The sequence below is a fragment of the Pocillopora verrucosa genome, chromosome 7 (genome assembly GCF_036669915.1).
Source record: "Pocillopora verrucosa isolate sample1 chromosome 7, ASM3666991v2, whole genome shotgun sequence".
In the NCBI taxonomy this organism is placed as follows: Eukaryota; Metazoa; Cnidaria; class Anthozoa; order Scleractinia; family Pocilloporidae; genus Pocillopora; species Pocillopora verrucosa.
The window spans coordinates 13,347,378-13,362,878 of NC_089318.1; the positions used below are offsets into that span (position 1 = coordinate 13,347,378).

Consider the following 15,501-nt stretch of genomic DNA (forward strand, 5'->3'; position numbering starts at 1 on the left):
CTATTCATGATGGTATGAAGGTGCCCTAAAACTGACAAACTAAGAGAAAAAGATGACGCCATCGTGTGACAGAGACTAACAGCACAAGAAAACATGGACAAACGAATTTTCTGTTAACTACATATTTGAATCAGACACTTAAAAACACTTTTAAGTGAGCACAGAATTCAGAGTTCACCAATAGATAAGCAAAGCTCGAAAAAGTATCTTCAATTCCCGGGGCAAAAGTGAAACATATTGTTGTTAAGTAATTTTTCTCACTCATCCATAGGTCAAATATGTTAGTTAAATATTGAGAGGCGATGCAAAATAACCAACCAATGGGAGGAAAGAGCAAAATGCTTTGTCATATGGGAAATTGAACAGCGATTGTCTCTTAAGTAAACAAAGTAATAGCTTGCTAAAGTGTTTGCGTGAGCTGAATTTCTATTGGCTGTAAAAAGCCTGAAAAGCTCCAGGTGCAAAATTTCTCACCACTGTCTTTGTGATAAACGTTCACTTAATTATTTATAACATATTTTCGGCTTTTTTATTGAACGATTGGGGATACCTTATCCACCCTCACTCATGCAGAATTTTCCGGAAATATCAGTTGTTTCAGACAGTAATTTCCTACATGTTTCACGTAGTGTTGACATTAACTTCAACTCTCACTCATTACTTTACTTCAAACCACGATAAGTTTATCTCAATGTCAACAATCTATTGCTACCGTAACAATACTTTTAATATTTAGATCGATGAAAAATAACTCAGCGTTTAATAAAAGCATTCAACTTCCTGAGGGTTTGTCCACCGTAAGGAACATCAAACATCGAGATGAAAATCAAGACAAGTTATCGTTTATTACATTTCAAATATGACTCATTTCTGTTTTCAAAGAATGCTCTGAAGCAGATCAATGTCGCACTTTGATGTTCAGGCCTGAAAAAGAGTTTGATGGCAAACGCCTCGTGAACCACGTGATTCGCATCGTTGAAGTCACGGTGAGGGAGTTTTGTGAAACTATGTGTTATATAGAACCCGACTGTGTGAGCATTAACCTTCATAAACGAGCGGGTGGACGTGGAGTGTACAGATGTGAATTGAATAATGTCACCCATGAAGGACACGAAGACGAGTTAACGAATAATGCAAGTTATTTTTATCGTGCAGCTGAGGTATGTCCCTGTTTTAATAAGATTTTTGCCGCACCAAAACATTCTAGCACAACAATCCATCAGTGCACCCCGTTTTCCTTTTGATTTTTGCCTGATTAAGACTCAGTGGTGTTTTTTTTAATATCCATAGCCAAGCTTAAAATGTGGTTTGGTTTGTTGGTCTGTGCTATTCATCTGCATTTTTTTTTTTACCATAATGTCAATATGTTTGCAAGCCTAAAAAAAAAAAAAAAAAAAAAGACTTCGATGATCCCCGCTTGTTTGCTACAAATGCTACCGGATGTATAGCCAAATGATGGTGGTTATGATTGTGACAATGATGGATTTATTTTCTTTCAATGATAGAGTGCCTGTGCAAGAAACTCTTGCAAATACAAAGCCGCTTGTCGAAGCGGTTATATCAACGTTGGATGTTACTGCTTGTGTCCCGCTGGATTTAGCGATCGAACTTGTGAAAAAGGTAAACTTTGTATTTGCGACGATTCTTGAGGACATTCAATGGTGAGTGTTTTGGCAAGGGGTGTAAAAGAATTTTTTTCGCAAATGTGAAACGTAATTGATACTATACTACGCTTGTGTTGCACTTATGTCACCAACAAACGATACACTAAATAGAACAAACAACGAAAACTTTACAACAAAAACAGTGGATTTAGCCCTTTTCACATTCTATAGTTATTGAGTTATCTTTTCTTATTTTTTTGGTAAGTGAAAATAAATGTGCGCACAAAGAATGATTTTAACGAGAAAGTTTGGGCTCATTTGTTAGGTGAAATGGTTAGTGGCCTTCACGAAAACCTCGTCGATTAAGGTCGAGATTTATTGGGATGTGAGAGGTTCGCATTTAACTTTTTGTATCATGTCTAAGTTGAAACGTGTTTTTTCCCTTCCGCTCCTACATTTTATTACGTATTCTAACTGCCTTGTCCAACCCTACCAAAAAAATTCGCATGGAACTAAATGCTGCTAGTAATGAATTTTCCACTTTATTCTCCCGCGTCTTGACTTTTTCTACGTTTTGCTTTTACCTACTTTGGATTTAACTCAATCACTTGTCTGAGACTTAACCTAAAAAAAATGATATGAGATGTAATAAAATAATAAAAAAGAAAACTTACCATTTCCCTGTTCAGCAATGCCCGAGGCAGACAACACTGTCAACGAGGGTGTCGATTTACAGGTAACACGTAAATGAACGGATGAATAAACGAGCAAAATATTATGTTCTCCAAATTCATAATGGGTGGTATGATTGTCAAGCAAACACAAACATACCTACGGTTGCCATCTGATGATGATATGATAAAGGGTTACGAATCTGCAGTCCTAATTTATGTCCATTGAGACGAGGGGTCACAAAACTGTTTTTGTAAAGGTTAGTTTTTAAAAAGTGGAAAAATAAGCCCATTATTGCTGTATTGTCAACTTATTCTAGGACCCGCGACTTGCAAGGAAGTTCATGACAAGAAACAGTAAGTAAAACAAGTAAACTTTTATTTCGGACTTCGATAGTGCCAGGGACTAAACAGTGGTACATCACGGCCATGTAAGATGTCCCAACTATGATTTGAAAGCCCGAGGAACAGAGCTGTATAATGTTGTAATACAACTTTCATCAATTATCATCATTAATTACTTTGAATTAATAGAATACAAGAAAGTACTTTGGTTACGCTCCTTCTCGACTCTAAACCACTCTCTGTTCTTTGTCAAGTGGGTGATTTTGGATGTGGAGATGGAGGGTGGACACCGGTAATGAAGATTGATGGCAATAAGGTTTGTGTACATCTCTTCTTGTTGTTTGTTTGTTTTTACTACTTTTGTATTTTCCGGGATCAATAGAGCAAGGAGTAATTTTGAGTTGGTACAGAAAATCACCCTTTTGGAGAAAGAGCTAGTCAATTACTTCTGCAAAATAATAAGTCATCGATAAGGAAATCAAACAAACAACAAATAAACAAACAGAAGAACAGAAAGAAAATCCCCAGTGCTAGCTGTTGTATACTGTCAACATACTTGGGATTTGATTGGTAACACATGTACAATCCCTTTTTTTGATAAGAGATCTGCAATGATAATGTCAACTAGATCAACTAAACAATGTTATCCTGCTTTTCGATTGCTCAGGCTCGTCAAAGTAATGGCTGTTATGAAGAAAAAACAAAACAAACAAAACATTAATGAAATATTTCCTGTTCTTTTTAAGAAAACCTTCCATTATAGCAGCTCTTACTGGACTGACAGAAACGAATACAACTCTCCTGGAGAGGAGACTGGGTTTGACGAAAATGAAAAGAAATTACCCACCTACTGGAACACTTCGTTTTCTAGGATCTGTCTTGGTATGAAGATCGATCAACAGCTCAGGTTCATTGTCGTCAACAAGCAGGCCGACTCTTTGTACTCACTAATCGCTAATGGGAAATACCGCGAAACGTCACTGGGTCGCAACACTTGGAAGGAGATGGTTGGTGCAAATGCTTCTCTGCAGAAAAACTGCAACAAGGAAGGTTTCAATGTTGTTTGTCAGGCCACAGACTCCCCTAAAGCCAGGATTGGTATTGTTAGCAACCAACAGAACGACTGCAACACATGCAACTCAAGGATCGGCTTTGGTACAGGAGGAAAACCTGATGATTCAAACACGTGTGGCAATGAAGCAAACTAGAGCCCGGATAATGGTGTGAAACACATCAAAGCGATGGGATACATTCTGGTACAGTAACGAACATGTAGCAATAAGTTAAATTAGCGAAATACAGAAGAGCCTAATAAAAGCGGGGATAAGCCCGATGTATAAAAGATATCAGCAGGGGATTTTCGGGAACTTTAATCCAGGATCTTATTTGATCTGAGCCATGCAGTCATAGACTTTAAATAATTAATAATGGGGGGTAAGTTGCCAAGAAAATGAGGTGCTGTGTCGGTGGAAAAGTGTATCAAGATAATTCGGTTTCACCAAACGAATTGATAATGTAAATTGGCCACCGTAATGGTTTCTAAGCTGACGTTTCGAGCGTTGGCCCTTTGTCAGAACGAATGGACAAAGGGTCAAAGCTCGAAAAGTTAGCTCACAAACCCTTTGCGGTGGTCAATTTACATCATCAACTCGGTTGATAAAACCAAGTTATCTTATACAAACAATGAAAGCTTCTTGTCATCTCGTGCTTAATATATCTTTATACAAACTCTGAGAGAATTGAAAGCTTACTGTAACTTCCGCCGATGTCTGATTCCTATTTTGACTCGGATACAGAGCTATATAGTGGTAAGAGAAGTAGCCAATATAACGAATTCATAGTCAACGATATCGAATCTCTGGACTTGTACCAGTCGATCGTAAGTGGCTATTATAAGTTCAATTTTAAGATTGGTTGTTTAAACATCAACAGCGTAATTAAAAAAAATCGACTAGGTCAAAGAGTTGATGAACAGAAATATGTTTGAAATTTTTTTTTCAGCCGAAGCAAAGCTCGACAGCACTGTTTCATCGCGCTCGAATTCACATCCAGGACTGGGCTGACAATAGGCTGGTAGACTTCTACAATCGATTATGTCTCTTAAACAGAATCAACGAACCGACAAGAGTAACTAAAACATACAAAAGTCTCATTGATGTGTTGTTAATTAGTCACGCGGAGTGTTACGCTACAAGTGGCTCTTTACACCTTGGACTGAGCAATTATGACTTAAACTTCACCATGCGAAGAAATAAGGCCAAAGGCCAAAGCCGCGCTCGATCGAGCGTAGGAGAATAGAGAATTTTAACTTTTTAAACTCTTAGCTGACTTGAAAAGGGTTCCGTGGTCTTCGGCCTACACTTACGACAAAGTCAATGCTGTATGGGCTTATTGGCGAACAATTTTTAAAGTTGTTCTTGACCAGCACGTGCCCCTGAAAAAAGAGTGGATTCGTGGCGACAAATGACCGAGGATTGGAGAAACTGCATTGACAACAAGGAAGCTTTCGCGGCGGTCGCCGCAGACCTGAGCAAAACTTTTGACGCGATTAACCACCGCCTTAGTGATGTATCTCTTACCATCCTTGAATTTTCCATTAACAAAGATTTACAAACTCTTTCGTCGTGGTTTGATTCTAACCAATTAACAGTGAACAGTACTACTACTAAAGCATTACCCGTCGGACCCTGTGACTATATTTATTCTTAACTTCTTAAATAATGTTCAAATGACCCTAAATTTAAAAAGAATTGTTTCTCTTATTTATTAACTGAGTTATGGAACAGTTTGCCCTCTCAATTACGTCTTTCAAGGAATGCAAATTACTTCAATTGAAGTAAATTGCAGAGTTGTAGCCTCTTAGAACATGCCTTATAGTCTTGTTGTCACGTTTTTAGCTTATAGCTTTTTTCAGTTTATGATTTAGCTTTTTACATTTCATGTATTTATTGCTAGTTTTACAGTGTTTTAAGATGGAATTGTATTATATGTTAGCTGTAATTTACCACAGATCTTATTGGTACTCGTTCTTGGCTCCTCGACGAAACCTGTTAAATTAAATAATTGATTGATTGATCGAACGACACGCTTTAAAACAAATATGGGGAGCCGCAATAGGAAAAGAAATAACAATTCTCCCCCTGTCCGTAATGACTTTACAAAACACATCACCAAACCGCCACCTGCTGTATTCGTTTACTTGCAAATCAAAAAACAAAAACAAAATAATATAATGTACACTCTATTGATTAAAAATTTACGACATCGATCCATCCAAACTTATTCCTGCGTTGTATGATTTCAAACTTCTAGCGTTTGCTAAGACCGTACACGTTAAGCATAAGATCGTTTCGGAAGAGTAACTTTTACACTTCTGTGCTATAAAGGCACGTTGAGTAAAGTCCTGACTTAAAACAAGAGAGTACGGTCGCGAAAAACGTTTATGTGTTTAAAGCCCTTTTTTGTACCGTGTAAATTTGGGACTCATAAACTTTTCGTTGATGCAAAAAAAAAAAAAAAAGGAAATGCGCTTCAAGGATGAACATTTAGACACTGTAGATCGACCAAGTGTAGGCGCATATGAATTATAAATTACAGGCACCAGCAAATGTGACCGCCATCTTTTCCAAAATAAACAAAATTAACAGCTAATTTCAACATCCGAGTTTTTATTGGTTGGCAAAGAGATTACCTATTAAAGGCGTTAACGTTTAGCATACAGTGCATAATGTATCGTTCAAAAGCATTTGAAAGGCCTGCAATCAGTTCACATCTTACACTAAGGGAGATATACGGGAATTTTCCTGTTTCGACTGCGTTCAAAATCATGCGTTCAGTTTGTGTCTGTGTTCCTTTATCGATCTTATGCTTCACTTTACCCAGGACTGTAACTGCACAAGGTAAATCTCAGTCTGATTCATATGTTTTACCTAACATAGGCTCTTTAACCCCGATTTTCTTATTTGGAGATAGCATTTCGGGTAGTAGTACACATTTTTACTTCGTGAACGAGAACTTGACAAATGGGCCAGCAATTTTTGCAAATCCACAACAAAGTAATCCGAAAAAAGAAAAAAAAATGGACGTTTCACTGTAAGAACGAAAGGACAAAGAGCAATTTCAGATATCCATGTATTGATGGCTTCTTTTTTTCCTCTGTATGATCGTATTCATTTTCCCTTTTCCTTCTCTTGTGGGACAACGGGCGTGTAGTTCAAGTCAAGCATTTCACCCTAATCAATAAGTTTTACGTAACTAACATTATCTATCCGCTAATGAAGGCAGCAAAATCATTTCTCCACTTATACAAGGCGTCGATCCATAATGTTTACGCCGAATGGAAGGTTAAGGCCAGCTAACCCAAAGTAAATCTTCTGACTTGTCTAAATCAAAACAGCAGCCAGAGAAAGACTAGTAAACGGTAAAGGAGTGATATACCACTTGACTTGTATCTTCATAAAGTACACGTGATAGCTGGCTATATAGCTTACTCCAGACGTGCATTGCCTGGTCAGCATGGAGATCGCATATATTCCATCGTTCCGAAATTAGATGATCTCAACCCCATTGAAAAAATATCTATGAAGGAAAAAAAAAATTTTTAAAAAATTAATTAATCGTCTCTTTTCCCTCTCTCAAATCACCTCTGTTGACAGAAAAATATTGGTTTCAAAATAAATTTGTATAAGCAAAAGTGTTATTACGTTGGTTGACAAGCGGCCTAAAAACTGTCTGTAATTAATTTTAATTGTTCACAAAAAGTACCTAGATTGTTAAAACGTGAGGTATTTGAATTGAACCAATCGATGGAACTTTCATTGATTTGATATCTAAATTCTCTCAAACAATGTGTTCGCAGTGAAAGGGTGAGCGCAATTTTAGTTCTACAACAAACATACGCTCTCGGTGAGTCTTTAAAGTCCGTTCATGGAAATTTGTACCGTAAATTGTACAGCAGGACCTGAAGGAATTCAATGAGAAAAAGCCGTATTAACTCCCCTCTTGTCTCGTTGGAGTGTCTCACTGGAATTCAGTTTTTGTGGAGGAAAGGCCACATTTCCACGCCATTGCAGCAAACAAAAGAGCAAACTCTTACAACTTTAAAATAAAAAAATTGAATTTACTTACAACTACTTTCCTCGCTTTTTGCTTAATGATCAGAGGTAAATCGTCGTATATGAATTAATCCTTGATGAGAAATAACAACGCTTTTCTTAAGATCATTGACTATTTTTGAAAGAAACATTGTCGTGACGGTCCAATACGGACCTCCCGGCTGGCGAATAACATATATTTCTTCTATCTAAAAGCATTCTCTGAAGCAGGCTATTGTCGTACCCTGGAGTTCAGGCCTGAAAAAGCATTTGAAGGTAGACGCCTCATAAACCACGTCATTCGCGTCGTTGACGTTACGATGGAGGAATTTTGTGAAAAGATGTGCTTTTTGGAACCCGATTGTGTCAGCATTAACCTTGATCGTCGGGCTGATGTATATGGGAAGTATAAATGTGAATTGATATAGTATAAATGTTACTCACGAAGGACACGAACACGAGTGGAAGGAAAACCCAAATCACTTTTACCACGCAGCTGAGGTACGTGTAATATATTTTAAAGATTTTGCATATATTATGGTGAGCCATAATTGACACACACAAAAAGTGTACTTAAAAGGCAATAGATTTCGCAATAGTTGCCTGAAACAAATACTGCATTGCTCAAAATTTTATCACCAGTTTGATATTTAGTGTCGTAGAAATGTTAGGCTACAGGTTGTTCTATTCTAGTTTCTTGAGAACTCATTCTACAGTTGTTCCCGAAAATAGCCAACTACTGTCAAGCTAGAATCTTTATTTTGCGAAGAAATCGCCGTAGTCTTCACATCCAAGGATAAGCTCGCTCTTGAATTACTAACACTCTCTTCTAACTTGCTGATTGCCGGTGGTCATAATTTTAGCAGTCATGGTTGTAATAATAATCATTTTCTTTTCGTGTCAGAGTTCTTGCGTGAAAAATTCTTGCATAAATATCGCCACTTGTCAAAGCGGTTTCACGGTCAGAGGACATCGGTGTGTTTGTCCAGCTGGATTAAAGGGTTATAATTGTGACGAAGGTAAATGACACTTGCGCTTTTGCTTTTTAGTATGAAAGCACTAATGAACTAAAGTAGACTTTTTAACCGAATTGGCCATTTGATATGCAGAAAACATGAAGATTAAGCAAGAATATATCTGGGAAATCATTTGTGTTCTGCGGCGTTCATTGAGGATTTCAACATCGGAACCATGTCGATGTTTTGGTAAGATGCTCTTGCAAATGATCACGCTACAGAGAACTAGTTATCATACTTTACTTCCGAATTTGACAACTTTCGCACAAACAGTAGAAATTGCTGTGATCAGAATTGCGTAAAGTTATGGACTAGACCGTTTCGGTTGTTGAAACGAGGTCTTAAGCGACTTTATTCTAAAGTGAATCTGTTGTAGCCCCTTTTTCCTTTTTATCATTTAATTTATCCATGTATTCATTAATTTGTTTTACAGACATCGACGAATGTACTGAAAGCTTACATAACTGCAGCAGTTATGCTTTTTGCAACAATACTGAAGGGTCGTACAACTGCACGTGTAAACCTGGATACACTGGAAATGGGCGAGAATGCAGATTCGATGGTAACCTTTTACTTTAAAGAAAATTTAATTCTCATTTCTTTTGCAATTAAAAATAAATCGGCAGTCGCCTTATCGTCGATATCTTTCAATTTCCACAGGAACTACGACGTGCAAGGAAGCTCAGGAGAGAAAGATGTAAGTAAATAAAATCAACGTTCGTGAAGCGTTTTTAGGTTGATTGCTGAGGTCAGGAAGGATACTTAAAGAACATTGAGATATACGAAAGAGATCGATATATAACTGCCATAACCAACTTGGTTAGCTGAGTCAAGATATGAGATGGTCACGTGCTAATTACTCTATTTTTAACTTGAGGCGAGTGGGGACTAGAGGCCTATGGGTAATACATGAAGCAAGGCTACATATGATGATCTTTTCTCAAAGGAAGAAGCCCGTAAATTTTTATGAGATAAAAAAAAACATAAGACGAATTATTTTTATAATAACTCTAGACCTCTTAAAATTTATTTAATTTTAAATAAAAAGAGCAGACTTTAGTGGCGTGGTTACTCTCCTTATTGATTCAAGACAAGTCCCCGTTTTCTGTCATGTGGGTGATTTTGGATGTGGCGATGGAGGATGGACACCTGTGATGAAGATTGATGGCAGCAGGGTTTTTTTTTTATTGCGTTCTTTTTCCAATTCGAGTTCGTCTGATTGATCTTAATAAATGAGATAAAACGTTATAATTATATTATAATTACTACTACCATTTGCCACGTTATCATTTTTATATATCATTTAAGTTATTCATTATTATTTATTGAGTTATTCACCTTCGTAAGTGTGAGACATTTGTCACTTGAGTGAAAAACACGACTGTACGAGCTTTCGTCCTTCTATAGGGAACCTTTCATCATAGCAGCTCCTACTGGACTGATAGAAACGAATACAACTCTCCTGGAGGGGAGACTGGGTTTGACGAACAGGAAACCAAGTTGGCCATCTACTGGAACGCATCTTTCTCTAAGATCTGTCTTGGCATGAAAATCAATGAACAGCTCAGGTTTATTGTCATCAACAAGCGGTCTGACTCTTTGTACTCACTGATCGCCGATGGGCAATACCGCGAAACCTCACTGCGTCGTGATACGTGGAAAACGCTTATTGGTGCAGCTGTTTCTTTGCAAAACAAATGTAACAAGGAAGGGTTCAATGCATTTTGCACGTTAGCATCGTCATCAAAAGCCAGGATTGGTATTGTCAGTAACCAGGAGGACGAGTGCTCAACGTGTGACTCGAGGATCGGATTTGGGACTGGAGGCTACCCAGATGATTCGAACGTGTGCGGTAACGTGGCAAAACACCATCCAGATAATGGAGTGAAATACATCAAAGCTATGGGATATATATTGGTGTAATAAAAAGGATATGACTAAAAAAAAAAAAAAAACCAACAACAACAAAAGCAATCATTTACTTAGTCATCAATATCTAGAAGATCATTGGTTTCTTCGTTACTTAAGCCCTGGAAAAGTGCAGCTTGACGATGCAATCCAAGGCGTGAACGCACATCATTAGTGTATCGCTGTGATTTCAACATGGGATCTCCTTTTGTTGTCATCTCCGCTAGAAAATTGCGCTCAGCCATGCACGTTTAACTCGGCAATCACTTGCGGCCGTTCAAAATGAATTTTTGAATTGCATAGGAAAGAAAATGCTGCGAATTGATTTTGACAAAATTGTGAGGTTAATAAGCGTGACGTTGTGTGTGGAATGAACCGTTTTCCTCTCTCAATAATTTTATTTATGAATTTCTCATTTTTTATTTATGTTATTCGAGCCTTCTATTGTCGTAGAAGTTCATCACGTGACTTTAGCAGACACAATCACACATTTTCTACCCATCATTTGACACGTCAAACAATAACTTTTGTTGCGCATGCGCAATACCTAGCGCCGTATTAACTGCCGAGGTCGATCAAAATGAATTCATATAATATCCCCTAAACTTAAGTATTTGAACTCATTTTTGGACAATTTCTTTTAGAGTTTGTTCGCACGTTTTCTGAATAGAAACACTCAGGGCACATGCATTTGAAAACTGATCCCACGGAATGGAAGTAATATTTTTGTTTTGATAATTTAACGCATAAAAAACAGCAAAGAGGAGCGAAAAGGGATTAAAATTTTTTTTTCTTTGGTTCGCGCGAAAAATGATATACTAACTACATAATACCAATAAGTATAGGTAATCACATGAGGCCAAGTACTATTAAGGATTAATTGCACGAGAGCTTCGCGACTCGGGCAATTTTGGAAAATTTTGAAAACTCAAGTGCAATTAATCCTTAATAAAGGGCAAAATTTATACGAAGGAAAATCACGCGCGCAGTCTATTTTTATCTGGGAAGCAACGGATTAGCAATGCAACGGATTAGCCAATCATTAACAGGTAATCATGCCCTCTCTTGATTACTAAAAATGCCCTCGATTAAGAAAAATGCCCTCTCTCTCAACCAATCAGCGCTCAGTAATTTTGCCCTTTATTGATAATAATCATAATAAACAACTTACGACTGTGGTTAAAGTTCTTCATTTCCTCTGAGAAACAAAGCTTTTTCAAAGCTGTTGAATACGGGAAGTCTCTAACGGCACTAAACTAAACATTGTATGTTGGATGATTTGACAAGTTTTACTTAGCATGTTCTTGGCTCATGTTTCAGCGGAAAATTTGTGGTGCTTCAGCTCAGAGAACACATCATAACTAAGTTTCTGAATTAATATTACAATGCTCTACGAAAATAAGCAACTTCTCATTTTTATTTTTGGATATAAAATTACATAAACATTGCTTAACCTCGGTAACGGTCATTTTGCACTTCAAGGTACAATTCATCCTAGTATAGGCCAATCGATTATAATCGATATGAGAATTAGTCTAAGTTTGCCGAATGGTCACTGCCGACAGATTAAAGGAGAACTGAAGTCCAAATTCATGTAATTTTTTTCACCGTGTATCGTACATTTATGTATGATGGAACAAATTTCCGTCATTTTTTTTTCCTCGGACGACAGTTTTCATCCAGAAAACGAAGGGTTTTTAGTGATAATTGGCTCGATATTTGACTGTGGTACGTCGGCTTAGAACACGAATGTCAGCGGTTCTTTTTGTAGCGTGTGACGTAGGTTATGGGGATGAAGGTAAACACGGCAAGAAATAGGCAAGTTGAATTCAGGACTGCGGCTTGCTCGCGGGAAAGAATTTGTGGTTTTCCAGGGGTAAAGATTGTGCAAGGTGAAGCAAAAAATGATTCAAGCGCCTCTAATATTAGAAAATTGGTCTTCTATCCAGGGATTGTGTAAGAGTAAAATATTTTTGCTTTCGTAACCCTGTGTCTTTGAAACGTAGTTACGTGTCCAGATCATGAGCGGCGCATCTTTTATACTTGGATTGACCTCGATGTTTTCGGAATAGGGTCTCGACTTTAATTTTTCTTACATACTGGTAATTTAAGATATTTCATCTTCCATTCTGTTTCCCATATTTTGTTATTTACCTTTTTTAACATTAGTTTGCAACGCGTTTGTAGTCTGGATTTTGCAATGGCATGTACGATAACGCACGCTGTTAGCAATGTCGCAAGAAGTCCAAAAGGAAATAAAATTTTGAAATTCGTGTTGAACTTTGGTTTATAAGTTCTTTATAATGGGTTAAATTCTTGGCTTACGCAAGAAATAATGTACAAATACGGAAGCCCGAGTTGTTTGAGTTTATTCTTCTATCTGTTCTTGGCGGTTGAGTAGCTCTCGTTGCTATATTTACTTCGATTACTTTCGAGCTAAAAAATGGTATACTGCGCGGCGTTCGATTGTAACAACGACTCGAGGTACACAACTGGTATATCCTACCATTGCTTTCCGAGGGATGAAGCTCTACGATCACAGTGGCTGGCAAAGATCTCACGAGCGGATCTGGTCGTTTCGAAAAACTTCAGGTTGTGCTCAGAACATTTTACACCTGACTGCTACTCGTGAACGAGACTTGAAAGCAGAAATTCTTGGTTTGAAACCCAGATCTACGCTAAAACCAGGTGCAATACCCACGGTTTTTTCGCATCGGAGACCATAAAAGAGACCTCGACTTTCATCGGAGAAACGTTCAGAAGAGAAAGTCAGAAAAGAAGTAAGTGAATCATGAATTACTCTCTTGCAACTGGGTTGGGTTGCTTCAAAGCTTGGGTTGTTGCAAACTCTTGAAGCTGCTCATCATTTATGCATGATTAATAAAAAATAATGAAAGGTGAATGCAGTTTGGGGGCAATAGCAATTTATATCTTAAGGGATATCACCCGAATAGGTTCCATTGAGAAAGATTAAATTTTCGCAGAAAAGTATTTCTTCTGTGGATATTATTCTTTAAATAATGAATTCTTTTAACCTTCTTTACTTCTATGTGAATAAAAACTTAATACAACTGGAAATTCTAAGTTAAAACCAGTGCAGGCTTTCAACCAAAGGAGGGCAGGGTCAGGTGTTATATTTTCCAAGAAAACCCCATTGAATCATTGCTATAACCATATAGTAGCATAGTTTATCTCCCATACCTACATTTTTCATTCTCTCAAAGGGGTCACTAACCCATACCATAACAGAGTTAATATTTTTTTGTTATAGTATATAGCCTCTGTAACTGCACAACCTAGTTGTGGAATCGAAGAACATGCAGCTTCAGCTTTAGAACAGCCTGCACCTGTTGATGTTGTGAATTGTGGAGCAAGTACATCAACCTTAGACAGCCCATCATATCCATTCCCACATGATTTAGGGCCTAAAAGCACGTTGGTTGAGTCACAAGCAGTGCAGGTGAATTTGCCAAAGAAGGGTGTGGATTTTGGAATCCAAGTCAATCTTCGTGGTCTCCATTTAATGATGAAATCTACTGACACCCAAGTCGAGGTTGATGTTTCAGAAAGCAGCACCCAGACTGAAGAGGTATTCCTTCCTGAAATTGAAGATAACAAGGAAGAAGCAACTGAAGCTGCTGCTTCCCCAGAATTCTCTCCAAGAAAAGATGGCATCTACCTTCCCACAAAAGAGGAAGATTCAGATGATTCGAACATGTCAGGATCAGACAATGAACACCAAAGGGAAATAAAATACGAAAAGCCACGGGATGATACCAAATACATTGTATTTAAAGAAGAGCTATTTAAGAGCTAATGTCAGCATGCATCAAACAAACAGCGGCAAGTCACCCAAATTTGTTTTCCCTCCTACTTTTATATTTTGTAGCCCAATATGTTCTAATAATTGTGGTGTAGTTTTTTTGAAAAAATATATTTCAGTTTTCGAGAAATAATTTTTTTCGTTCGATCCCTCAAATATGCAAATTTTCACCGTAAATATTACCCGAGTTGTGTGACCTCATGTATCGAATGTATTAGACGTACGGTATTTCTGTGAACATAATCCTTTGTTTTATCATCTAAACTTGATCCCCTGTCGTTATTGAAGCTGCCAAGGAAATTTTTTTTTTTGGTGAATATTTTTGTCTGACATACTTTTCCTATGTCGAAAAGTAGCATCAAAACAAAGACAGTTTTAACAATGACCGATATGACACAATCTACTGAGCTTCAAGCTTTTAAAAGACCAAAGTATGGTTAGAAAGTAACTGTAAAAATTTCGTTGTTTATTTGCGTTGTTCTATCTTGAGACGAACTCAAAGTCCGGCGCCTACTTGTCGCCACCGTTAACTGGCATAAATCACTACAACTTGTAAAAAAAATCTAACATAACACTCTTATCTTGTTTATTTATGATTTTATTAGCTGTTTCGTTGATCACGTTAATTATGCTCTACCACATCCTAGCCAGATTTGAGTTCCAGTTTATATGTCTTCTCTAACTTATTATATCAGTTGCGCGCGCGACACAGAAATTCAAAGATGAATCAACCTCCGAAATACCAAGAGATGGTTTTTTTTCCTCTTTGCATGACATCTAGAAAAACCTTTCAGGAATTACTGCATTCAGATCCATCAATGAATCCTTTACCGGCTGAAGTCAAAGTATGGTTACAGTGGTCAATTTGATTGACAAGCTACATACTGATTTAGCTAACTGATCTGTTTTATAAGCGTCTCATCTTACATGCTAACATGGAGATTTGCTATTTAGTTAAATCGTTCGCTGGTGGAACTTGTGGGCTTAGTTATCGAGAAGACCAAGTCGTTCCCTTGCGGGATTGTTAAAAAGACATTTCAT

The 15,501-nt window shown here is 37.5% G+C and overlaps 1 protein-coding gene and 1 pseudogene across 1 annotated transcript; both read left to right on the forward strand.

The window, feature by feature from the left end:
- Positions 1-914: 914 nt before the first annotated feature.
- LOC131778576 (uncharacterized) lies at positions 915-3,828 on the forward strand. The gene is made up of 5 exons (XM_066169961.1): positions 915-1,160; positions 1,506-1,620; positions 2,596-2,632; positions 2,810-2,936; positions 3,367-3,828. The coding sequence occupies exons 1-5, from the start codon at positions 915-917 to the stop codon at positions 3,826-3,828; spliced, it is 987 nt and encodes a 328-aa protein (XP_066026058.1).
- A 4,205-nt stretch (positions 3,829-8,033) lies between these two features.
- LOC131778575 (uncharacterized) lies at positions 8,034-10,652 on the forward strand (annotated as a pseudogene).
- The last annotated feature ends 4,849 nt before the right edge of the window (positions 10,653-15,501 follow it).